Raw genomic sequence first — 26,310 nt, 5'->3', positions numbered from 1 at the left:
ACACACAACAGCCCTGTTCCCAAGACTGTACTAGGCCTATCAAGAAAAGCTGTGGACAGCAACAGCAGATGCAGGAAAGTGTAGTCCTCACCCAAGAAGAAGAGGGAGGCAAGTTAACACAAGATTTCTTTTAAGATGTACTAAAATGAAAACCTCTAAGAGAAAATGTCTTCCTTAGGACATGGAGGGGTCATATACGAGATATAACAGAACTGTAGGTATGCTGCAACCTCTGTGGACATTTGTCTGAATTCTTACCTGGGAGTGAATGGAGGAATTGGGCTAGGTCATTGGAGCATGTTTAGGTTTTGTGGTATACATGGCAGTGTCCCTGGGGTTGAGGGGGAGAGAGAGAGAGAGAGAGAGAGAGAGAGAGAGAGAGAGAGAGAGAGAGAGGATCAAGATTAATGGAATTCTGAGTCCATTTTCCTATGGTTCTCCAGGCCCTCAATAATCAATATACTTCAGGAATGCACCAGACAGACGTGATAACGCACTATACCACAGACTTTGATTTGCTAAATGCACCCCTCCCTTGCCCCTGTGCCTTCAAGCATGCTATCTATTGAGAAGAACGCCTAACACTTTTCCAGGGTAGAATTCTGCCTAGTCCAAAAAGGGCCCTTCTTTTAAGGGCTGCAGGAAACTAGACAATGCAACTTTACCTAATATCGGCAGCGTTTATTTGGAGCAAATTCAGTTCCCGGAGGTGGACGGTTGAACGCAGGAGGAGTTCCACCAACTGCTCCAATTCCTTCCATTGTAGCAGCTTGGCCAAAACGTTCAGTTGTTGGTGAGGTCAATCCAAGGGTTCCATCTGGCATCATAGTGGCAGGTCCTGGAGGAGCTGGAGTACCCGGTGGCACAGGAGCAGGGGGCATGGCGCATGGCACCTCTATTGTTTTTGCCCATAGCACCTCCCACAGTCATTTGGCCCATCCGAATCTCTTGTCCTCTCGCATCAGGAAAGGTTCTCTTGAATCCTTCCTGCTGCCGTCGCACCATTTCTTCTTGCTGTCTCCGCATCTGTTCCTCACGGCGCCTGCGTTCCCCTTCCTGCCTGAGTTCTAACTGCTTTTGTTTCTGAACCTCTTGGTTATGCAGCTTCTCCATTCTTCGAAGCTCTTCTTGACGAGTCATCAAACCCTGTCTCATTAGCATAACCTGGTGCTCATGGCGTGCTGCCTCCGTCTCCATCTCCAGCCTCTCACGAGCCTCCTTGATGTTTCGGTCCACTTGATCCTGCTGTCGCTTCTCCATCTCAATGAGAGCCTTCCAGCGCATGGCATACTCATACTCAAAGGACCCAGGCTGTGCAAATCTGGGTGGCTGTTCTCTCTCCTTGTGAAACTGCTGGTTTTTTGTTTTTATGTTTTGGTTTTTTTTTTGTTTGTTTTTGTTTTTTTTTGTTTGTTTGTTTCTTTTTTTCGGAGCTGGGGACCGAACCCAGGGCCTTGCGGTTGCTAGGCAAGCGCTCTACCACTGAGCCAAATCCCTAACCCCTTATGTTTTTTTTAAACCAGCTTCTCCGGAAGTCCCTCTTCATCATCTAACTGGTCCATAGGCTCCACAGTCACAGGCCGAGGAAATGTGGTTAGCAAGAAGGAGCCTTCACTGCATCTTTCCAGAGCTTTCGGAGCAGCTGGCTTCCCTGAGAACTCAACAATGCCTTACCCTGAGGGCCTTCGTCAGTCATCCACCTGGCCAAACACCGAAAAGGCTTCTTCCAGCAGTTCGTTGGACACGTTCTGAGGAAGGTTTCGAACCGTAAGGGATGCACTATGACAAGCAAAGCGCACTCGCAGCTGCTTTCCACGGAGTGGCCTGCTGTCCAGCTCCACTTTGGCAATTTCCGCTGGGGTTCGTGTTTCCAAGCGAATAAAGACAAAGCCTTTATCCTTATGAATGAAAACTTCGCCTGCTTTTCCATACTTCTCAAAAAGTTTCCTCATTTCTTTCTCAGTGATGTCAGGGGGGAAGATTGCCCACAAGAGACGGCTACGTTGGGTAAAGGTCTTCTCTTCTGATTTCCTAAAATTCTTCAGGTCAATAGTCAAGCCTTCATTCTGGCTGCTGGCCTGCTGTCCATTTGTAGGTATTGGTGGGGGCGGCGGCTGCTGCTACTGCTGCTGCTGCTGCTGTTGCTGCTGCTGCTGCTGCTGTTGGTGGTGCTTCCTTGGAGCATGATTCTGCTTCCCCAAGTTAAAGGTCTTACTGCTCTGCATTTTTGCACCCCTCTGCCCACAGTTCTTTGCTCAGACTCAGGGCCTCCACCGACCGTGCGCCTTCTTTTCTTTAAAACACTTTTAAAAGTATTTTGATCTTATCTTATGTTTTAAAAGTGACTTTCCTTCTTATTTTTATGTTTATGTTTGATCTGGTTTATGCATTTTTTTTTCATATTTGCCTGACATTTAACCTTAGTTCCCTTTCTTTTTATTTTTAGTAGAAATTTGGTTTTATCTTACCTGAACAAAAAGATAGGTATTATGGTTTTATTCTGCTTCTTAAGTTTATCTAATTTGTAAATATGATTTGTTATTTTTTGGGGAGGGGGAAATTTGGTCTTTCCCCTCTTTCTGTTTCCTGCTCTTTGTTCCTTCAGAACTCTCCTCCGTTCTTCTCCATCTTCAATTTTATTTAACCCTGCTGCCCCAGTCTCCTATAGTCTATTTATCTCACAATTTACCATTCCTACATTTACATTCCTTTTGCCAATTTCTGTTCTTTGGCTAGGGCACTATATTCCTGGGCTCTGGTTTAAGTGTATTTTGATATATTAGGTTTCGTCGCTATAACATTTTTTTTCCTGAGTGGTAGTAGGCAGTGAATCTCAAGGGTTAGGCCACTTATTAAGAAACTCCTCAAATAAAACTGAAGAGATGGACAGGCTAACACATGTCAACACACAAGCAAAAGAAACTCAAACCAAAACCAAAACCACAAGAGGACACCTGAAGAAGATAGAACTCCTTAATTAGGAGAATTCTGAGACACTTTGGGCACAGTGCCAAAAGTTCACTTGTGAAAATGGCCAAGCACTTCTAAGCAGGTGAGGTGAGGAAATCAAGTCCAGACCTAGAAAAGAAAGCCAACGAGTAAGATGAGAAGGTGAGCAAGATAGAGAAGAATTTCAACAGTACTGTTCCTACAACCATTCAAAGATGCTAAAATCAAGGAGCACAAAAGCCCTCAAATAGTTGAGCCAATCCCAAGATGAAAGGACAGAGATAAGGGCTTCAGGATATCCAACCTCAAATTAGATTAGAGCCGCGTTTGGCAGTGAAAGACAATGGATATAGGATAGAGGACGGGAGATCTCCACAGAGCTCCAGCCATTGAGGAAGAGGTTAAGGATAGCTTCCTTAAGCTGGAGAAACTAGGTATCCACATGTAGAATGTAACTAAACCCATACTTCTCTGCTTGAACAAAAATCCGTTCAAAGTGCATCGAAGACTTTAATATAAAACCTAAAACTTTGAAATTACTAAAGGAAAACACACGCAGGCAAGGACTCTCTATAAAGGACTCCGATATCACAGGAAATCCTAACTGACTGACTAGCTTACACGAAATAAAAACAAACTTCTGCACGCCAAAGGAAACAGCAGCAGAGTGGAGAGGAAAATATGCATCAGCTAGCAGGAGCTCTCTGGTGATGTCCAGAACCCCCAGTTTTCTTTAGACAACGGTGTCTGATGTTCCCTGTGAGCCTATGGGCTCAATGTGAAGAATTGTGGAGCCCATCCTGACCCTGCACTGCCTGCCTTCCTGTCCACAGACAACCTTGCTGGCCCATCCTGACGGCGGATAGCGGGTTGAACATCTGCATCCCGTCACTTCATGCTGCCCCAAGCTTCAGCTCCTCACCTCCACAGAGAATGAGAATCCGAATGTGAACTTCATTGTTCACATTCTTGACCCAAGGGTTGATTGCTTTTTAAGTTACTGGATTGAGAATACTTAGAGGGTTTTTGTTTTTTTTTAAAAAAATGGCAGATATAGAACCTTCCAGAAAAAAAAATTAGAATCTCTAAAGAACTTAAATGACACACACACACACACACACACACACACACACACACACACACACTCCATGCCACCAAAAACAGGCTTAGAGCGTTCTCAACAGAAGGCATACAAATGGGCAGTAAACATTTTAAATAATGTTCAAAATCTTCAGCCATTAGGGAAATGCAAATTAGAACGACACTGAGATACCATTTCCTGTCAGAATGAAGATCACTGAGAAAACAAAAAACAAACAAACAAACAAAAAACCAAAACGCAAGTGGAGATGGCCCAAGGAGGAACCCTTATACGCACTGGTGCAGCGAATGTGGAAATCAGCATGAAGCTTCCTCAGATACTTAAGAGACTGCCAAGCAACCCAGTTAGCCCACCTTGAGCACGTACCGGAAGGAATCCAGAGCAGCACACAACAGAAGAAACCGCACATTCTCCTCAACAGCCAGGACCTGGAGCCAAGAGCTGAGTGGCTAAAGCGAAGGGGGTAGGTTGTGTCCAGAGAGGTCTCATTCAGCCATGAAGAATGAGATGTATCCCCGAAGGAAAATGAACAAAGCTGGACATGACAGTAAGTGAAGTAGGCCAGACTCGAACGTTCCATTTTCTATAGGAGGAGGAATCTGGTAAAGTATGAGAGTGTGTGCGTGCATAAGACTCGGTGGCAGGAGGACTTACGGGAGAGGAACAGGACTAGCAAGAGGGTGGGCTGGTGGAGCTTTGGGGGGCCATGGGAGCCAAGTACAATGCCACACGTATATGAGAAAATGTCATCGAGCTATCGCTTTCTGCACTTAAAGATTATTGTACTTTTTAGGGTACATACAAAGCACTCATTTTAACCTCAGACTAGATTGATTAGACATCTATTGAGAAGGGGCAATGGGGACATTCCTGCCATAACCGTTTATTTCATTTGGACGCAGAGGGAATAACATGACTTTTTCAAATATTAAATTTGCACTTGGCAGCTTCCTTCTGCACATTCCTTCTTGTTTGCGAATGTTTTTCTTTTCCAGCTTTTATTTTGTAATCTACCATTTTTTATTATAGTCCAAATAAAGGAAATAAATTATAAAATGTCATTGGCCTGGCCCTCTTTAATCCATACTATATTTTCAAACCAATTGTCCCAGGAAATGGGGATGACATATTTACATCTATGGCTAGTTTTCTTTGGTGTGTACAGTGTTCCTCCACTGACATTGTGGTTTGATCAACTGATTTACAGATGCTTAGGGAAGATCAAACTGACCCTAATGGCAGCTTCACAATGCTATAGAGGGTTTCCTATAAAGAGGCTCCCTATACTCATGGGTCAGTATTAAGTGATTTGTTCTAAACTTTGAAATGGGTTCTGCACACAAATCCAGTACAGATCAATACCAATATGAACTGCATATATGGAGTGACGGCCCATATTGAAACCTAGACTTTCTAGTACTTGGTGCTGGGCGCTAGAGAGAGAAGATGAACATCTACTTGGAATGGCCTTTTGTGAGAATTCCCATCCAATAGGATTAAAATACTTTTTATATAGAAACTAATCTGGGCTCACATCCTTCTGGAAAAGATGGCTGCAGATCCTTAAAGCTGGGAGGTGGTTATACTTGTGCCTGCTGTGGTATGGAAGCTTGCTTTTGACCATTTAACACTGCTTTCAGGTAATTAACTCACTGTTGACCTCAACGTAGGTGAGTATGGCAGGGGAAGTGAAGCACATCCAGCAGATATCTCCAGCAAGGCCACTGGGCATGACAGGAGTCACCATAGCCGTTCAAAGCTGTACTTCTTGTGAATTAGAGCCAAACATCACTATCATGGACTCATATCAGGGTTTGTACAATTTAGGTGGAAAACCTAGAATTCTTTTTCACTTTATGGACTTCTTATATGGAGTTTAGTTTCTTTGAAGTTTGTAACAGTTCATTAGTTAGTAAAAGGGTCGAAAGATCTGGTTATTTACAGAAAATTCAAATGTCCAATAAACCCTAGCAGAGGTACATTATTTCATTAGTATCAGGGACACATCTTCAACTTTGGTATTGTTAAATATTGACGTTTTCTTTTCTCCATGTCTTAACCAACTTTAAAACAAAGGCTTAGCATGTATTTAAGTATAAATGCCAGTGTGTCAGAGTACGCCCATCTGAGTGTACAGGGTACAGGATCCTTAGAGCCTCACTTTGAAATGTGGGTGTGGTGACGATTTACGATGGAAACAAATGCGAAACAACTTTCTGTTAAACACTTCAGCGTTTTGACAAAATTGCTTCTTGCTATAGTTGAAAATTTGAACATCACAGTTGAAATATGGAGACATTCCAGATTCCTAAATTATACAAAAGCATAATAATCTGAGCACACTGAAAACACTGAATTATTTTAAAGGTACTGGCAGTCATAAGTGACCATATATTTTCTTGTTATTGACAGGTGGCTTGTGTTCTATTTCTATTGTGGTGACAGTGCTGTGGTCAATGAAATCGAACGTTCCAGGCATGCCACCTCATCCTAAAATGTCTGAACTGGGAACCATCAAAGGGAACAACTGACTAGAGGAACCCTGCAGAGGATGCCAGCTCATTTCTATTAGGTAATGAATTGGTTAGAAAAACTGTTGAATGGAACTCATTTTCCCCCCCTCCTCTTGGCCAATGCTTCCCTCAAGCTCAGTTCTCCCTAGGGCAAGGGAGCAATGAGATTACCCACACTTTTGAAATAGCATGGTCCTTCTTCCAGAGTGTTATGTGGTATCAAGTACAGGGCTGCTGATTTGAACCAAAGATAGCAGTGCTACCACTGCCTCAGGGAAGCTGTCAAACAACTAGGACTCTGTTAATAAATTCTCTGAAAATACCTAAAAATAATTAAAAAAAAAATCCCCCTCCTGGAGAGCCCACAGGGCCAATGGGGGCCTGGTAGGAAATCACTCTTCTGTGAACTGAAGCCAATCAGAAGGGCTGTGCGGGCTCAAATCAGGGTTTGCATTTCTGGCAAGGTGTCTAATACCCTGGTAGAATTCGGTGCCTGTACCATGGGCAACGCCACTCTTATACCAGTAATACATGCAAGACTTTGCACATTGAAGCCGTCCTGTTTAACATCTGAAATGAGAGAGCAGTGAAGATCTTAAAAGTTGCTTTATTTAAACAAAACTGATGCCAACCTTTCTATCTATATACAAACATGTTTCAGAACCAGAGCCGCAGACACACAAACTGCTCACACGGAAACTGTAATGCTTGACATGTTAAGACAAAGTTTTGTTTTCTGCTCATAAAGACGTTCACAGATTCAAAAGTCATTCTGAAGGCTGAACAGCACCATACCTTCATCTTCCGGGTGGCTTATGTAAATGCTAAAGAATGGGGGATGGAACTTTGGAGGGTCAATACATTGTGTTTAGTGTGTGACCTATGATGGGGGCTCACAAAATGTTTTGGGCTGGAGATAAAATTTTGAATAAAATATAATCTACTGAGAGGACACTTAAGAGACGGAGGCTTAAATTTTTTCTTTTACTCTACTTGCCTATATCATAAATATAAGAAGATCCTTTCATTCATTTGGTCCCCCAAAGTAAGAAAAGCTAGCTTAAAAAATAAGTTTAAAATAATTTTATAAGTACTATCAACAAAATGTAGTGACTAGAGATCCTTCAAAGTCAAGGTAAGACTACAGAAGGAAGTATCACACTTCTGTCCTTCTCCCTCCAACCCATTAGAAATGAAGTCCTTCCACACGCTTACCTACATGATAAACTTATGTCTAAAATTCTGTTGGAGAGTTTCACCTCTCCCATACTTAGGGCTTCCAGGAGCCCTCTGAGTTCCTCAACAAGGACTGTAGTTAGGAAAATCCCCCAAAGGCTCGCTACATATTCTGCTCATTAACTCCAGCTCCATACAAACACTAGTTATTTTAGCTAAGACTTGAAAACAGCAGCTGTTGCAGCAGAATGTGGAGATTCTGTTGACGCTGATCTGTGGCAGCTCTTGGTCATTGGGGGGGTGAGGAGCCGTGCGGCAGTGAGGTAGAGAAGGAGTGGATCCCACAGCCCCTCCTGCCACAGCACATGAAGATTCGAGTTTGAGCTGGAGGGTCACCAGTCTGCGACACAGATCAGACCTCAGAATGCTTTGTATCACGCGGCCACCGAGCACCAAGCATGACTACATGCCACAGTACGGTGACCCACAGGGGCTGTTACTCTCGTTTGCTCATGGGATTCAGGTCCCACCATTTACTGTGCTTTCATTTTCTAAAAATGAGATGAAACCATTGTAAAAATGTTCTTTCAAAATAAATTATTTCTAGAATATAAAAGCTTTATATTTCCCCAGCTCATGTATCATTATAAAATAGGAAATCAGAAAATTAGCTGTTGCAATTTGCATATGGTAAAAAATATTTATATGTGTACACATATAGACACATATATAAAAATGCAATTTTAAATTAAAATTATCAATTAAGAAAATGATCAGGCATAGAATTGTACCTAAGAAAAGCCAAGTGTGTGTAATGGAAACGAGCTTAAAAGGAGTGCCCCAGCTGTGAGAGGATAAACTAAGACTTGTCCCCTGAAAAGGCAGAGTCAGGAGTCCGATCACCCGGGGCTTAGAGGTCACCATTTTCAGATCTAACCACCCCTCCCCACTCATAGCACCCATCACTAAGTCCCTAAGGATGCACACTCTCAAGGTCACTGGCTGGTGACTGGGCCACCTGTGCTTGCCATGGTTAGTGCCCTTTGCCCGAGCTGCTTTTGCCCAGGAAGCCCTACCCATGTAAGAGAGAAACTGTGTCCTAATGTGCAAAGGTGCCTTGTTGATTAGTAGGTCTCATCCCCTCTTGGTGGAGGGGAAGTCCTCCCAGGAAATGTAAGCAAGAGAGAGAGGGGCATCTGTGGCTAAACTAGGAGCAGCCCGTTCCTATCACTGAAGACAAGGGTAGTGTTCTTAAGGCCTCCACGGACAATTGGGGTCCTCTTTCCATGTTGTTGGCTCCTGCAGCTGCTAGTGTTCATGAGGAAAAATGTTCACGGAGACTAGGCCCCAATGAGGGCCTGCTCAGGAACAGGCAAAAGGAGAACAGATCCGGCCTGAGGAGCGGCCCTACAGTCCTATGCTCAAGAGCATGCTGGCATCCCCTGGGGCTTTGCATGGGTCCCCAGGTGAAAAGCCAGTCACAGCAGACCCTTCACAGCCTGCTTTCAAGTCCACCTGGAATGGCACCACTGAGGCTAATCTGTTTTTAATGAAATTGCTCCTTCACATTCTAAAACGGCCATTTATGATTGGTGGAGTTCGATGCAAAGAACAGGTTTAACATATTTTCCTTCTTTACCTAAAACAAAAACAAAACCAATTACATATTCCCTACCCAACTATTATCAATCAAGGTATTTTAAAAGCAAGCAAAAGCTAACTACTAAAATCTGTCTTTTCTTCTCCTAACGACTGTTGCTGATACATGCCCAGTGAAAGTAAAGCTCGTGGCTCTGCAGAGCGTGAGCAGAAGCCAGTACTCACAGTGGGAGGGGTCAAGCACAGCACTCTAACCAGATTTAAGGTGATCGACCCATCGAGTAGAAAAATGTAATTTCTACTATGTAGCAAATATTCTGGAAGAGTCAAAGCAAAATCAAAGTGGATGTGTGCACCAAGACAGGTTTAACCCCTCAGCAGCATTTATCTAAAAAGTGTGTCAATCATAAACCTGCCCCTCTAAATGGATTATGAAAGATGTGGCTACTCAGAAAAATAAGAACTAAGCAAGAAAGGCCTTAGATCCCACTGAAAACCTGTGGAGAACATTACATCCTTTCAAAGGAGAACAGTAGAATTTCAGGACTTCCTACCATTCCCTGGTCCAGCCACAGTGCTCAGGTAAGGACAGGGCTCTCACCCTTCCTGTGGTGACGCTAAGGAATAAGCAACTCCCTTTCTTCTACTGCATCAAGGGTCTAAGGTGCGACCCTAGCCATGAAAACTAGAAGGAAATAAAATTTCAAAGACCAAGTTTCACTCATTTGCCCTTTGAAGAAAGGACATCCCAGTCTCTGGTGGCTTCTATCAAATGCCGCTGGCCGTGACTCATCCACTCTTCCTGGTCTTCGTAGAGCCGCCCACAGAACCAGCACTTGAACACACACTGGGCAGGGTCGTCCGGCAATGAGCCCACCACCTGGTAGTTGTTTTTATGAACCTTCTTCAGTTTCATTTTCAACATCATCTGCCTCTTCATGTGGTTCGTTTCTGCCACATTCTGGTAGGTCAGCCGCATATGGTACCGCCGGACACCCAGCTGACACCTAGTCCTCTCAGACAGGACAACCTTGAGGACGTTGCCTTTGTACTTGTTGATTACCTTCATCACATTGGTCACTTCGGGGGAGTCGACGTCAGGATGGTTTAACACGATGACAGGCTGGTTCCGACGGGGACATTTAATCAACTGATCTGGTTTGGCAGCTATGAGTCGCAGCTGCCTTGCCACCTGAAAAAAGGAAGGGTCTTTGAAATAGCGGCTGGGGTTGGCCTGCATCTTGTTCTTCTTCTTGGCTGAGCTCACTTGCTTGGTTTTATTCTTGCTTAGAGTTAGGTTTCTAGAAATTGGCCTTCCTTGCCTGCTTGAGTCACTGCTTCCTGGTACCGTGCTGTACACAGGGATGATTTTCTTAGGAGTGACACTGCAAATAGGGTCCTCTTTTCTTGATTTGGGCCGAAGAGATGTCTCCAGACTCGGGGACAAGTCTGCTGGTCCACTTCTGCACGGCAAAAGCTGGGTACCTGAGCCTGGTTGTTTCACAGGGCAGAATGGAAGTGTTCCTGCTAACTGGGCTTCACTGCAGGGGATGCTGACAGGTGTGTCACAGGTAGCCTCTATGATGCGAGCATCTTCAGAAGAGTTAAGGACCCTCAGCACAGCCCCTTTGGGGATCAGCACTGGAGTAGCAACAGGAGTCTTTCTGGTCACCCTGCTTTCCGTTTTCCCGTCATTAGCACTGACAAACGGGGGACAGATTTGCTGAGGAACATGCTGTGCACTGCCAGTAATACTGTCCTCGTTCTGAGGTTTTTGCAGAGGACCCACAGAAGGGCCAGTGCTAGGGCCAGGACCAGTAAGGGACACACTCATTTCTTGAATAGCCTTGGGAGTTGCTTTTGAAGTCAGCTTGGGTGCCTGCCCTATGGGACGTCGCTGAGCACTTCCGGCAGACAAAGAGGAAGGCTTGCCACAAGACTCGATTAACTGCGCTATCTTTCTGCGCAGCAGTTCAATGGACTTTATTTTGGTTGTTGAACTATTCCATTTAATGCCCTCTGGCACATTTTCAGATCCAGAGCTCAATGAAAACACTGACGAGATGATTGGGCCTTCAAACGCATTACCTGTTGTTTCAGAAGTCTTGGGCAGCACGGGCCGATCGCCAGGCTGCTGGGACCTCGTTTTGTCTTCCCCAGCAAAGTTTATGTGTAAATACTCTTTTTTCTGCACAGAGGAGACCTGGCCTGTATTTCCCACTGCTTTGCTTTCCATCTGTTTGTCTTCCAGCTTCCTGTCAGAGGAAACCACTGTTTCAGGACGACTAGTCCTATTCCTGGCTTCTAAGTCATTTTCACCTAAAGGCAGCAAGCCCTTCTCTCCAGAGAAGGAAACCTTTGAAGACAACGAGGCGAGCGGAAGGAGCTGCTGGGAGTCACTGCGGGAACCTCTTCCGTCTTCAGCAAAAGCAGCAGCTGCTTTAGTCAAGAAGCGGCTCACTGTGGCTCCAGGGCCATAGGAAACACTACTTTGTACAGAGGCTGGAGAATGGCTTTTTACCGCAGCTGAAGGAAGGGCTCTAGGTGGACACAAACTGTGAGACTTCTGTAAATCTTTAATTGTATCGGGACCGAGGAAAGAGTCTTGGTGACTGTGTATGCCAGAGTTGGGCATGAAAAAATTGCAAGACTTCACCCATTTCACATTTTTAAGCTGTTTCTGAACCAAAGAGTGCAGACGGTCAAGGCCCACAAACTCTCCAGCATTCCCTTCCATTGCTAGTGGCCTCGAGGCTTCTGTGGAAAGCATTTTTGTCTGCCCCCTCGAGCCCTTCTCAGTACTCATGCACTCAGACAGGCCTCCGTCTCCTCTGCTTGTTTCGAGGCGGGAGTTTTCTTCCAATGGAAACAGTTTAAGCACGAGCTGCTGTGTGCCATTGACCACCTTCACGTCCATCAACTGGGCTAGACAGTTGGTGGGGACCACCAGCTCTGAGGGTGCCATAACAGTCAGCGGCAAGCCTGGCTGCACGGGTTCCTTGGAGGGGGAAAGCACTTCCACCTCAACATTCTTATTCCCCAGTAGGCTCACCTCCCTTGGCTCGCACAGGGTCACTCTGTTGGGAATACACACGACATCTTTTTGATACTTCTTTAGCTCAGGTAATAACATCATATTGTGCGTCTTGTCTTTGCTAGCATGGAGAGAGAACCTCGATAGCTGGTCTGACAACTTGTTCTGGAAGGCAGCCCTGGGACTGGGGGCCTTTGAGAGTTCCACGCTCTGCTTTGAAATGTTGGTTCTCTTGGGCTCCAGTTTGGCTCCAGTTTTGAATGGCCGTTTGGCACCAGCCCGCTCGTGCACTCTCCTCCTGTGCTTGACAATGTAGTCGTTGCGAATAGCACCATAGTCGCAGTACTCACATCGGTAGGGGAAGATGCCTGTGTGCTTCACCAGATGCCTCTGAAACTCCCCTTTCGTGTAGGAGATGTAGCTGCAGTGAGAACAGATGAACTTGATCTCCTCGTGTTGCAGAGTGTGTTTTCTGTACTGCAGCGGATCCTTTGTAGAGAACCGACATTTATCACAGTAGTATTTGCCTGGCTTGAAGTTCCTAACCTTAAATTTATTTACAGGACTTGAGATGGTTTCCGTTTCATTTCTGATATGAACGGCCCCAGCGTTATTGTTCACAAAATGCAGCTGGGTAGGCACCGCTCGAAGGCTGCACTTAAAGCAGACATAAGTGTCTTGGCCTTGCCCAGGGCCCTTCCTCAAGTCTTGAGTGGGGATCTTGTGAATACTTTTGCACTGTACACAAGTAGCAATGGTCATTGTGGCAGCCTCTGCCTCTGAACCTTGGTACAGTAGGGTTTGTGCTTCCTGTCTCTCTGGCCGAGTTGCTCTATTAGGTTGTTTGGGGGACATGGTCAAGGAACTGGGTCCCCCATTCACTTGTGTGGTATACAGTTGTTCTCCAATATCCTTCATCTCCCTTAACTGCATATGCACATTGCAAACTGAAACTCAGAAAGACGTCACTCAATGAAACCCTCCGCGGGCGGGCATCCTTCCACACACAGGGACTGGTGGAGCAGCAGGCACTTCTTGGTGAATACTTAATGATCAATCACGTTTTGTGTCCTTTCACAGGAATGTGTGAGCCACACTATGACTGCTTTCAACTCTGTCTCCAGGCAACACTACAGGAGAAAGAAAACCATAAGGCATGATCAGTACAGAGGCTCATGGGTCAGCTAAGCCGCCACCACTTCCACTGTCATAAGGGCTCGGTGGACACAATCTCCACAGATCCCAAACTACCTCACTGCAGCAAAAGAAACACAACCATGCTGGCAAGCCTAAACTAAAAACATCCTCTAGCTCAGGTGTTAGAAATCTCCTCTCTGGACCAAGCATGGGCCTGAGCCACCTGGAGGAAGGACATCAGCAGTAGCTCAAGACCACCTCTGACAAGGGAATGCTTCGCTTAGTTGATGTGAGTACGTTCTCACAACTTCGTAGGTCGCTTCAGAAGCCTTCTACAAGCTTTCATATAAGCTCATCAGAAGGAGATGCCAAGTCCGTTTCCATGTGTGACTTACCAAGTGGTTGAGCAGGGCTTACGGCTGGCCGGTCACATATGCACCTGCGTTATGGCAACTCTGACTCGCACACTCGCTCTGCTTCCACAAGAGAAGCCAACACCACTGACTCAAACACAGTGACTTCTTTAGCACCTTCGGTGGCCTCCGCCAAGTGCTAGGTGCTCTGTCTGTGAGCTGGAGGGCAGTGGTCAAGAGATGCCTCAAAATAAAATACACTTGGCACCAGCGCTGTCAGCCTGGTGGGAGAGAACCCATTCCTGAAAGTTGTTCCTTGACTGACAGATATTCTGCAACACGGATACACGTGCCATGAATTTAAAAATGCTTAAAAATGGGCAAATCGCTGTCTTCCCCTTATGAAGCCCACATTTGGGAGAGGGGTTCATTTGTTTAGTTGTTAAATGGTAGTTTAAAAGGAAAAAGCCAAAATTGGTAAAGAAATATCAAAAAAAAAAAAATTAAAAGAGGATAGGAAGAGCTCATGTAAGGAGGGTGTGGGGCGGAGGGAGGACATCCAGATCTGTGGTAGCCAGGGACTGAGTTCTATGGGGGTCCAGAAAACAGGATGTGTCAAGCAGAGAGAAGGCAAGATCTGTAGGAAGTGGGCCTGGGGTACTTGGAGAATCAGTTGAGGTGGGGGATGTAAGATGGTCAGAATGGGACGCAGGGCAATGGCTCCTCCTGTGTATGTGACAGAGAGCTGAGAGAGAGACCGGATCAATGCAGTGATATGCTCTGATTTACCCCACCACAACAGCATCCAGCTGACCTGGGAGGACTAGAGTGTGTGTTGGTGGGCTATGATGCCTTAAATTAGAACAGGTGAAGGAAACATGCATCTTCTAAAACAAGTAAGTTCTTCTATTCTCATGCACATGTTACTCAGTGGTTGACAGTATATAATGTATAGACACTCTTCTCAGAAGATACAAACTAGGAGCCCAACAACACTTCTTGCTTGGAGTCTACTGGAAGCTGGTCTTTCATGATCTTAAACAAACAAACAAAACTACCATCGTTTGAGCAATTTTCCCCATGTTTCCATCCAGCAATGAGGACCAAGGACATTTCTTCATGAAGCCACAGAGCTGCAAGGATGATTGTCTCCACAGGGAAGGAAGCACACAGACACTCAAGGATTTGGTGATAGGCAGGAAAGTGAGGGAGAACCAGCAGCTCCTTCTGACATAGGATGGTCAAGACCTACACAAAGCCAGTCTGAAAGGTCAGCTCAGGGTAGGCACAGGCCTCTCTGCTACATTCAGATGTGGTATAAAACCCTTTAAAAGGAAGCTTTGAAAAACACTGGAGACCCCACACTTAAGGACAAGCTGTGACTTTGCGTGTAGTCTTCTCCTTCCTGTCCAGCTCTGGTGAATGATGGTTACCTCTACCCCAAGCAACTACCAGCATATAGCCAAGCCCTGACACCAGATGCAGCATCAAGGAGACAAAGGCCTGGGGAGTTGGGGTGGCAAGTGCTGTCTGACCCCTCCAAGTTCAAGCATATATGTATGCCAGAGGACCATGACTTGTACAGGACGCATGAATGCTCCTAACTGGCAGCAGGGACCAGGCTTTCTACTCCACTGTACCCTGGTGTGGATGGAAAGAGCCCTTCCAGGGACATCAGTAGGAGAAGTAGATATACTGTTTACTTCCCAGTTCTCTAAACTGACACATGTGAAAGGAGACAGGGTGACCCTAGAACTCTTGCAACGCACAACGTGACCTCAAGCAGTGACCTATGTGCATGTGTTCTCTCATCTATAAGACAAAAGCCTGGATTAATTAGGTTTCTAAGCCTGAGGCTGTTGGTCTCTGAAATAAGACTTTAAAATTTAAGAACACGAGTATCTTCAACATGTTCTCCCCAGCAATTTCATGCAGATGCCATTCAGTGCCAGAAGGGCCTGGACAACCACAGGGCCATAGAATGCAGAGGCTGAGGTGAGGGCATAGAGCTCACGCCCAGTGGTCCTGACGCTTGGAGGAACCTAAGAGCCATGCAAATGCAGACATTCCAGGGCAGAGGGGGCTGTTAACACATCATTGGTTAAGGCACCAGGTAACCCTGACAAAAGTCTGCCTGCAGTTGGAACTGCTAGCTTCCAGACTCACTGAGTCCTTTAAACACTCCCACCTTTGGCATACTGGCTACTCTAAGCCCCCCAGTCCTTCCCTCTTCAGGCAGAATTTTGTTTTCATTGCCAACAATTCACCCTGAAATAGAAATGAGGCTGCTTCCCTGGAACCCCCCTTCCACTCTGTCTTGCAGGTAAACAAAGGAGCAGTCTTGATGGGTCCAGCTAGTAACCTATTGCCAGGCAGTTCTTGGTTCTCAGTTTGGTCCCAAAGGTCTGCACCCAATCACTATGGTGATGGCTACTCCCATCGACCAGCCTCATAACCTTATAACCCGGGCAGCGGTGGGGCTGGTGCTGCACTAAGGTAAGCACTTGCCCTGCAGAGCTTGCTTACTGACGGCTTGAACGTAGCGCCTCATTACACGAGCATTAACGATGAGCAGTTACCAAAGGACCGCACCTACAGAGCTCCCTTCAGGTTTTCACATCTCCACAGCCTCGAAGACTCAAGAAGGAAAACCCTTTTACCATGTTTTTGCCCAGTCCCTTCACATCCTGGAGGCTCTCGATCCTTTCAAATGTTTAAATGGATTTAGGCAGCAGGCTCATGACCGTTAGTAAGAAGCAGGGAGCATCTTGAAGCGGTGTTCTAGATAATCAGGCCGGCTCCGAGTGGCTGAGGAGCAATGGGGTCCTGTGTTAGCATCTCTGCAAAACCATCTAAGCAGTTACATATGCTCCCTAACTTCCAAGGGGGTTACAACCCACCGAAACCCGAGACTATCCTAAGTGAAACACAAATTCAGCACACTCGCCTACGGCACGGCGCGACACTGCGTAGCCCATTTTCCAACTCAGAATGCTCACGTTAGCTAGCACGCAGCTAGACAGTTTACATAAGATAACCAAGTCATGTCATTCTTCAATACAGTTAGTTCATGGTAGTATTGATGGCTTACACTGGTAATAGCATGGCTGGCCACGAGCTCCAGGTGGCGGCTGCCACCCGACATCACAAGAATGCTGTGCTGTATATGGCCAACCTGATAAAAGGTCAAGAAACAAACCTGGAAGTATTATTCCTGCTGACCCCACACGCACACTTCCTTCTGTACGTGAAGTCAGAGTCCTAGGAGGAACAATCGCAAGTTGGAGACAATGTGTATTTTAAATTAAGGACAGGCATGAACGAACGGGAGACTCGAGACTGATCAGCACTCATCCTTGCTGAGAGAAGCCGGACATCTAGGCCGTAAACCATTTCAGTGTCTTGTACACTTTGAGACTATCCTCAGTACAATACCGCTGCTTCCCGTCTCATGATAGAGAAGAGGCGGGGTTTCTTTAAAGTCCTAGCTGACCTTTGCAACCTGTGTGGCTAGGAGCAGGACAGCACACAGCTCCAGTGTTAATACTCCAAGGGGAAGGGAAGTAGCAGCAGCAGCATGGGAGATGGTGAGATGGACATGAGGACACTTCTCAGGTACGGCCCACCTGAATGAGAGCATCGTTCCTTGCACACAAGTCTTTTGGTTCACACACAGCTACTTGTAAAGCTGGATCCTTTGGCAAGTTACTATCGATGGACTGAGGGCTGAGGATGTCATAAGACACTGACGGCAGAGGGCTGTAATGCACTTAACACCAAAGGCACCCAAGACATCAGTGGCAGAGTTCACTGACCTCCAAAGTCACTGCTCCTAGGGCGAGACGCCAATTTTTTTTTTTTCCTTTCCGATAACTCAGAAGGGCTCAGTATTGTGAACTTAATGGCCCAAAAGGAGATCCATTTAACATTGTTTGCTTTCTATAATCAATGACTTAGCAGCATATAAAGAGCTTTTTAATGGCAGAATTATCTATAGCAAAGCCAAAGACGACTGTCATGTCCACAAAGGAATAGTTCTGTGTGCCACACCCTCACTCAGCACTGAGGTAGGGGTGGGAGTGTACTTGCAATGCACTATGAGTAAGGTTTTTTATTTTGTTTTATGTTTTTAATTTTTTAATTTTGAGCTCACTTGTATTGATTTCTTACATACTTACTGCAGGAACACAAGGGGGAAATTTTAACTTGAAGATCCAGTTCACTGATGCTAAAAGCCAGCAAGGACAGGAAAGTTTCTATTCACCATTAAGAAGGAAGCATATGGCTTCCTAATGCTTATTAGTGTTCAATAGGTCAGAAAGGGCCAAGCGTGTAAGACCAGCTCTCCCATTATCATTCTAGAAACGATGCAGGATTTTAAATGGCAATGCCAACAGTTGCTGGTGTATGACCTGAGGCACACTGCTCACTCCCTGACCTACGGCACAGGGTTGGCAGTAAGGGTAACCAGCAAAATGCCAGTGAAAGGTATCAGGAAGGTGGGTGGTTCACCAGGTCTCATTAGATGTTACTTTACATTTTTAATGAAGGAAATATGCCAAGCATAGGTTTCTCAGCTGCCTGGTTACGGCTCTTTTTAGAACACAGTTGAGTCTCCTTTTACATTTAAACACTGTTTTGTTTGGTTGTGTAGTCAAGACTGGCCCAACTAGAAACTAGTCAGCCTCAGCGGTAACAGGGCAGTAGTCACCATGGGAGAAAAGACACTGCTGGACACACACTGCCCTTTGGCAAGTGACTTCTCTCTCTTCACTGTCCGGCAAGGGACAGTGCACCACTCACAAGCTGTATCTATACACTCCTGTTTATGACATCTCAGTCGCACCCTCAGTGACCCCTTTTAACACTATTCGAGTCTATAATGGCTAGTGGCCTGTAGCTAAGACCGGACGGGGAAGATGCCAGTATTAGACTTACAAACAGCATATCATCTTCCGGACCTTTAAATAAAACCTGGGCAAGTGCTTCAGGGACTCCAAATCAGAACTGAGCAGACGGGAAAGCAGGCCTAAACGGGTAGTGTCAGCCATTCAGTGGACTTTTCAAGCCGAACCATCTTGCACTCAGGAATGATTAAGGATGACTGTCACCTTGAGGACAAGAAGCATGTCCAAATGCCACTGGAAAAAAAAAAAAAAAACCACACTGTCCCCAAGGAAGGTCTTACTGTCTTCTGAAAGCAGGTATATTGTGGGGTCAACAAAACAGAGGGTGTGACAATCTGATTGTCTGCTCTCTCGGGGGACTGCAATTTAAGAGTGCGGAGCACAGGACCTTGGGAAACCAATGACAAGGGTCAAAGGGCAGGTAGGCCTTTGGCTTGCTAGCTATCTAGCCGTGTGATTTTAGATTTTTAAACTAACTAAGCCTGAGTTTCTGCAGTAGTAAACAAGGATAATTAACCATGTGGCTGATGTGAGGATGAATGAAAAGAAATCTAAATGCCAAGTAGCTAGTAACAGAGAGCCTGTCTTGTCAGGAAATGCCAACAGTTTGGTAAGACTTCTTTAAGTGTTAGGGTCCAGTAAAACTCCACTGAGACGCATAACTGAAAGGTCCACATACAGAGGCCTTGCTCAGAGGCTACGAGCTCCCACGGTTGATGGAGAAAGTGGGTATGCAGAGAGAGCATCAGTGGCCTCTACACCAGAAAACAAAGAACGGGATTTATTCTATGGGCCAGTTCTTCCAACGGTTTATGAGAAAAGAAAGAGTAAGACTAAGGCTGGATCCTTCGAGTTCCAGGCTTGCAATTTGAATGTGAAAAATAAGATCATTAGTGAGCAAATATGCTTGTGAACATTAGATAGGACACACGAGGTGCACACACACGTGCACACACACACACACACACACACACACACACACACACACGAGGTATTACAAGTAGTAGGTATAAATTACAGATTTGAAACATTCAAAGGGCTCAAAGGTCTCTGAAGATATTTAGTATGAACACATTTTTGTCTTCCCCTCATTCCCTTTTCGGCCTCAAAGAAAACCCCCAAAAATTTGTAGACTAGTTTAATAGGAGAAATCTTTCCTTCTACGCTGGGGAACTGAGGCCTTGACTCTATTAAGGGAAACATGGTCTCGATACGCCCACGGTGTTTAAAGGAAGTTCCTTAGGGGCTTTGAAAAATGCTCCTGCCAGGTACCCATTTCTCAAAGACTTGTGTTTAACTGAGGTGATGGCAGGGCAGAAACCATACATAAGTCTACAGGGCTTTAAAAATGATTCTTGTATGCGATTCGGACTGGGGACCACCTGAATTACAGGCTCAGGAAAGTGTGGGGGTGGCAAGAAAAACTGTCACTCTGTAGACTTCACAGTGGAGGCGGGGGTAGGCCACTGCCTTTAGAGTAGTTTGGTGCCTCAACGGGTGAGAGTCAAGGCCTTGCCAGTGCTCAGGAGCTCTACCTTGGGAACACCAAGGTCTCTGAGAGGTGTAGAGCTCGGCAATCCTAATGTCCCTGCTCTCCCACCACTGTCTGGGCACGGCTAAGTACAAACAGCACAGATGAGAACTGTGCTAGTCCACCCCTGTATGGGTTGCTGTCCCTAAGGAGTCTGAGTGGAGCTAGAAGTATAGGGCAAATTCAATGTGGATCCTGTTATGAGGAAGTGGACCAGGGTGCTCTCAACAGCTGGCCAACTGCCGATGCCATAGCACCTTGGCCTTAGTCATGAAAGGGTCCCTGTAATGGTCAAACATGGTCCTAGACACTCTTTGAAACAAAACTTCAATTACCTGCTTCTTTTAAAACCGAAGGGCCCGGAGACGGTATGTGGCTTTTCTAGGTCACACTGAGGTGGAAAGTGGTGGCAGGCAGCATCCAGTTAAAACTTCGTCTTGTGAGCCGAGGTCATAGCCAGGATTCCTGGCCTCTTGGGCACTGCTCTTCCAGGCCCAGAGGTCAAGTGTGTGGCAAGTCTCTGGCTCTTATCTTCCCGGCCTTATTAGCCACTGAGCACCACACGTCTCAGGACTTCGGGCCGTGGTGTAGACATCTAGGCCCAGAAGCCAGGGCTGCGCCAACAGGCCTGCAACAGAGTCAGACACTTGGGTGTGAGTCTGGGGTCTGCAAGGTATGGTCTCTTGGATATACTTATTGTAGGAAAGACAAAACAAATCAACGTTCAAAACACTTCTCATGGCAGCCAGACTAAGCTTAAAAAAGGGGTTCCTAGGAACTGAAATGAAATGGAGGGCTCTCTGGCTGGAGTGGGGCACACTGATTCAGAATCCTTCTTAGGCTACCCTGTGCCTCTCACTCTCACCCACGAAGGGACAGTCTGGGTTAGATAGTCTCCAGCTATTTTTCTGCAGGCAGCTGGGTTTGCAGGGGAGCAACAGCGTGCAATGGAGATCAATGACAGCCTAGGAACAATCAAGGCTGGGCAAATCCTCCCTGGAAAGGACCCCACTTACCACAGTTATCAGCAGACTTGGCCATGAAAGGCCCCTGCCATTGCACTGGCTCAGAGGATACGGGAGTGGGTGAAGAAAATGGCAGCCTTTGCAGTGACAATTATTAACCTGTTCTTTGTTCTGACTCTTGTACAAACACTGTTTCAGACCCTCTTACTTAAAGGCAGATAGACAAGAAAGACAATATAGGTTTCTTTAAGTTTTTTTTTTAAAATCAAGGGGTGACATCTGAGAGGAAGCCAGCAGAGAAGACAAAGCCCTCCTTTACTCTGCACTGGGCAGCAGCACAACAGGGCTGGGTACATCAAATGCCCCTGTCAGGGCTAACATAACAGATCCAGGGTAAAAACATATTTTAAATAAATGCATGCCTTTGATAAGGATACTGCCTACAATTTAAAAAGCCGAATATGACACTCCAAGCATATAAATATTTCTGGGCTTCCAGAATCCTTGGCAAGGGCATACTCTCCTGTATAGTCCTGGGCTGGGCTTAACTTTGTATGTGTGACTTAGAGGGACTGGGGCACCTTCCCAAGCTAGATGGCTGCTCTTCTGTAGCAAGTATTGCAAGCTACTGGTGTGCAGGGAATTTTCTTCGAAGGTGATTTCAATTCTAAAGTTAAGGCGCGATGTTTTAGGACCCCAAACACAACATTGAGTTTGGGTTGGTAGGCTATTTTTTTCAATAGGACAATGTGCTTGATGGTTCACTTTTTAAAAAATGATTAACTATTGTTGGTATCCTATTGTTTTTAAGAATAGAAGTAGTTTAAAGGGGTAGGTCAAATATCCAACAAACACAAGGGGAGTTTGAGATTTCCGATCTTTTGGTTTTCCCTTTTCGGGTCATAAACTTTGCATTGGTTGTTTCTCTTCTTCTGTACCCTTTCCCTAGCCTTAATCTGCACCCAATCCCTCAACTCCAGGCAACAAGATCTGCGATGATGAAAGACTGCGATGGAGCTGTTCTGCAAAAGGTGACATCAAGACTCATCCCACCCAGAATCAGGTCTTCTGTGGACAGGCCCACCCCGACACCCGCTCCAAAGACAATGCCAGCGTGGTCCTCAAGTTTATTGTTGGCGCGCTCGCAGGGATGCACGCTTTCCCGGGCGAGGCCAGGGCGCCTTCTGGCGCTGAGTGAGGTGCGAGTGCGAGAGCTGCACCGTCGCGTCCCCTCAGGGCCGGCCGGTCACAGATGGGGTGTCTTCCAAACACTGAAAGCCAAAGCCGCGTCAAGCCGGCCTCGGAGGCCGAGAGGCTTTAAAAATGGCCTCCTGACGACACTTCCTGCTCGGGGCCGAGGCATCATTTAAAAAGCCGGCTCAACCGCCCGGCACGATGAGTCGCGGGGCTGAGCCGGCACTGCACAAAGGCCGCAGGGTGGGCCGTGGGTCTCTGACCCGATCCGTCTAACCCAGAGGCGCGCACGCGGAATCGTGGAGCCACACCCGGCCTCGCCCGCCCAGGTCCCCACCGCCCCGCACCACCACTCACCCGGACGCCGCGGCACCGCACGGTCCCAGATCCCAGCGGACGGACAGGCATCTAGACCGCCGGCTACCGCCCGCAGACCGCCGCCGCCGCGCCCGCTGTAGGTCCCTACCCGGGGGGGCGGAGTCGGGCCGGCGGCGCGCGTGCGCAATGCGGCGCGACTGCAGCCGAGAGGCGGGCTCCTGAGGTTGCCCCTTCACTGCCTCTGTCTGGGCTGTGGGATCTGAGGTTGGGGCGTTCGCACCCACTGGGTGCAGTGTTTGCATCGCTCTGTCCTGCACGCTCTGCAGCTTCCTTTGCAAAGAACTGAGTGCGCTTCTCTTTGGGGTCAACGGAATATCCATGGGTGCCCGGCCCTCAATGGGTCCTGCTGAGGGTGGATTTGGTGCCTGCCCTCAAGGAGCTTGAAGTCCTGCAGCAAGTAAGTGAAGCGACACCAAAGGGGCTCAAGTCTTCAGCCATCGCAGCTTCTTGGGGCGCCCTAGTGAAGGAGATGGGCCTGCAGCCCTAGGATTGGATACAGCTAGTTGCTGGGCCTTGGGCATGGAAGCTTCGACACAGTCATTTCTAAAGCTTAGGAAGATCATATTTGAAGTCTGAGGCTTCATCTCGTGCACGTTGTGACAGTCAGCAGGGAAAGGCTTGACGGAGAGACAGAAGATGCTATGAGCTCATTTAGTGTGGGAGTTTGTGTCTACCTCCGAAGTTTCAATGATGTCTGCAGATAAATGGCCCTTTCACATTAGGTCTACGCCTACAGTCTACTGGATGCAAGACAACCCTAATATAGTCCCACTCTGAGGGAAGAAGGGAATCGTATGGCCAGTGACAAAAATAAAACTGCCCCTCAGCAAGGACAGATAGTTGCACGGGAGCAGCGTCACTTTGTAGTGCAGATCATTCATGGACAATAGGCAGAAGTTTCCTTCAAAGCTCTGCAAAGAAAAGAAGCCAAACTGGATTCCAGTTCCTTCCTCTGGGTGGCGGAGATCAGCTCCTAGATATCAGTTGTATGCTGGGAGGAGAAGCTGGGCTTTGGCGAAATCCAACCTGGATGAATGGAGTCTGGGAAGAACAGGTAGTCACAACGCCAGCTGCTAGGCAAGCCCCCAGCTCCTGAAAGAGCAGATGCTAGACATAGAAAGTCTGGGCAGAGTCTTTTCGTCGTTCAGTGAGACAGTGCTTTGACCACACCCTGATAAGTGATCTACCTACTCCTGTTTTCTCTTTCTCTTGATAGGTAAACCAAAGGACTCTCAGGAAACAAAAACAAATAGGTTCGAAGTTCAGAGTCTGCCTCAAGAGAAGGCTAATGATGAGTAGGACATTGGGAATATGTCCTGGTCATGTCTGAGACCCTCTAGTGACACAAGGAACCCACTCAGGAAAGTCAGTTATGCATCGGAGAACCAGAAGTCTCAGAGCTAGAGAGTTTTCGGCTCAAAGTATTGTTTCCTTTTCATTCCCACCCATACATCACAGTCCTGCCTTTGAGTCACAGAGAATTGGTAGAAGGTTGCTTTTGGACTGACTGGAAGTTTCTGTGGAGATAGAGTTCTATAGGCCTGCTTCCTAGCCCACAGGAACCTTAGTTTCTCATGCAAAATCCAGTCAATGTTAGGACCTCTCCCATAGGCAAGCTGTCTGTGTTCAACAAGATAGTCTAGACCAGCGGTTCTCAACTTGTGAGTAATAACCCCTTTGGGGGTCCCATACTAGATATTTACATAGCAATTCATAACAAGTAGCAAAATTACAGCTATGAAATAGAAATAAAATATTTTTTATGGTTGGGATCACCACAACATAAGAAACTGTATTAAAGGGTCAGATCATTAGGAAGGTTGAGAACCACTGGTCTAGACTGTCACAGTCCCTGACTATTGAGAAGAGACTAATAACTCACAATCCTCAGAATCCCCAGGGAAAGTGGTTTGCAAAGAAGGGAGAGGGAATATTTGCAGCTTGGGAAAGGGTCGGGCAGGGATATAGACTAGGATTCATGAAACCATGAAGGTTGAAGTGTTGCTCCCGTGGAGTCTTTTGATGGGGAAAAAGAAAGAATTAATCAGAAATTCTAATCTGTACACTTATGATGCCGCCATTCACAGCCTCTTCACCACCCTCTAGAATACTTTGCCCAAGGTCTTTCTTGTCTAAGATCTCTTCTGATGTGGACTGAATTATGCTCTACAGAAAGATGCCGAAGCCCTCTGTCACAGTTCCTGTGAATGTGGCCTTACTGGGAAATGGTCTTTATGCACATAACCACATTAAAATGAGGTTATTAGGGTGGGCCTTTGACCAATATGGCAGGTGTCCTTGGAAGAAGAGGTCAAAAGGAACAAGGTATCTGGAAAGGTCTGTGTATCAGTACACAGAAGACAGCATTGAAAACAGGCAGAGACAGGTTACATAGTCAGTCAATCGAACCAGCAGTAGTGATCAGAAGCTGCAAAAGCCAAAAAGAACCCACTTCTCTTTAAAGTTTTGGAGGGAGCATGGTCCTGCTGATAGCTTGACCCCATCAGATTTATTTTGTCTGAGACAAGGACTCTATATAGCTCTAGCTAACCTGGAATTCAATGTGTAGACTGGGCTAGCCTCTGACTCAGAGGAACCCTATGTGCCTCTGCCTTTCAAATGTTGGGATTAGAGGAAAATGCCTCCACACCTCCTACTTCTAACCTCCAGAAAGGCTAATCAGCTTTCTGTCACTCAGCATTCAGAAACTACCAGCCTTCCTGTTGTAACTGCCTCAGCTGTAGGGGAAGCCGTGAATGAACCTGTCTTTAGATGCTAAGAACTGAGAACTGCAGTCAGAGGAGGTTGCCTGACATTCCCTTTGGGCAGGGTTGTGGCTGCACAAACCTGTAAGGTAATGTATGCCAAGGGCAAATGATACTGGCTAGTCAGGAAGAGTAGGAAGCAGGAGGACGGGCGTCCGAGTTGTGTTTCTGATGGTTTGCAGAAAGAAACTTCAGCAGCAGTGGGAGGAACCCGCACAAAGGCTCTGAAATGGGGGACAGGGAATGTGGGTGTCTGGGGAAGAGAAGGAAGAACAGTATGGATTTAGCCCTTGCAGGTTCTTGAAAGGCGTGCCTTCAGGAGTTCTTTGAACTATGCCAAGAACACATGGTCTAAGAGGGCATCCATGAGCCTTTGCATCCTGTCTGCTTTGCCCTATCTCTGTATTTCTTTACTACACACCACACCAGCCAGTTTAATTTTCTCTAGTGGCCTCTGACACCCCTGAATATTACATGATTAACATCCCAATGTCCCTTAGAAAAGAGCCAGTCTGTTGCACACAGGCCAGTGTATTCACACTAACGTTTCCATGTAGACACCATAAATCTCAGATGCTTTAAAACTGTGCATAAATCAAAGACCCACGGGAACAGCCTGCTCCACCTTTAAAAAGAAAAATCGACACATTTCTAGTAGCTTCTTTTGGTGGTCGTAGTTTTACTCACCCTTGAAAGAGATTCCGCCC

At 46.5% G+C, this 26,310-nt stretch overlaps 1 protein-coding gene, 1 long non-coding RNA gene and 1 pseudogene across 3 annotated transcripts in view; 1 reads left to right on the top strand and 2 right to left on the bottom strand.

Moving 5' to 3' along the window:
• Positions 1–665: 665 nt before the first annotated feature.
• LOC116912390 lies at positions 666–2,225 on the bottom strand (annotated as a pseudogene).
• Positions 2,226–7,153: 4,928 nt separating this feature from the next.
• On the bottom strand, positions 7,154–22,928 carry Znf518b (zinc finger protein 518B). The gene is made up of 3 exons (XM_032916471.1): positions 22,818–22,928; positions 20,637–20,929; positions 7,154–13,503 (listed from the first exon to the last, which is right to left on the bottom strand). Exon 3 carries the CDS (start codon positions 13,304–13,306, stop codon positions 10,061–10,063), a length of 3,246 nt encoding a protein of 1,081 aa, XP_032772362.1. The 5' UTR covers positions 13,307–13,503; positions 20,637–20,929; positions 22,818–22,928; the 3' UTR covers positions 7,154–10,060.
• A 67-nt stretch (positions 22,929–22,995) lies between these two features.
• LOC116912383 overlaps positions 22,996–26,310 on the top strand; it is a 54,578-nt gene continuing 51,263 nt past the window's right edge. The window contains exon 1 of one of the 2 annotated variants that reach the window (XR_004389452.1): positions 22,996–23,892. This is a non-coding gene — a long non-coding RNA (uncharacterized LOC116912383). Of the gene's footprint in view, positions 23,893–24,644; positions 25,693–26,310 lie in introns of those variants that run through there. The other variant, XR_004389453.1, reaches the window with a different exon arrangement.

This window comes from Rattus rattus, chromosome 11 (assembly GCF_011064425.1).
Source record: "Rattus rattus isolate New Zealand chromosome 11, Rrattus_CSIRO_v1, whole genome shotgun sequence".
NCBI lineage: Eukaryota > Metazoa > Chordata > Mammalia > Rodentia > Muridae > Rattus > Rattus rattus.
Note: the sequence above shows the minus strand (reverse complement) of the source record. Positions and strands in the feature narration are given on the sequence as shown.

Bases quoted from the DNA above. Each gene is read 5' to 3' on its own strand.
- Znf518b (XM_032916471.1), bottom strand. From the start codon at position 13,306: ATGCAGTTAAGGGAGATGAAGGATATTGGAGAACAACTGTATACCACA.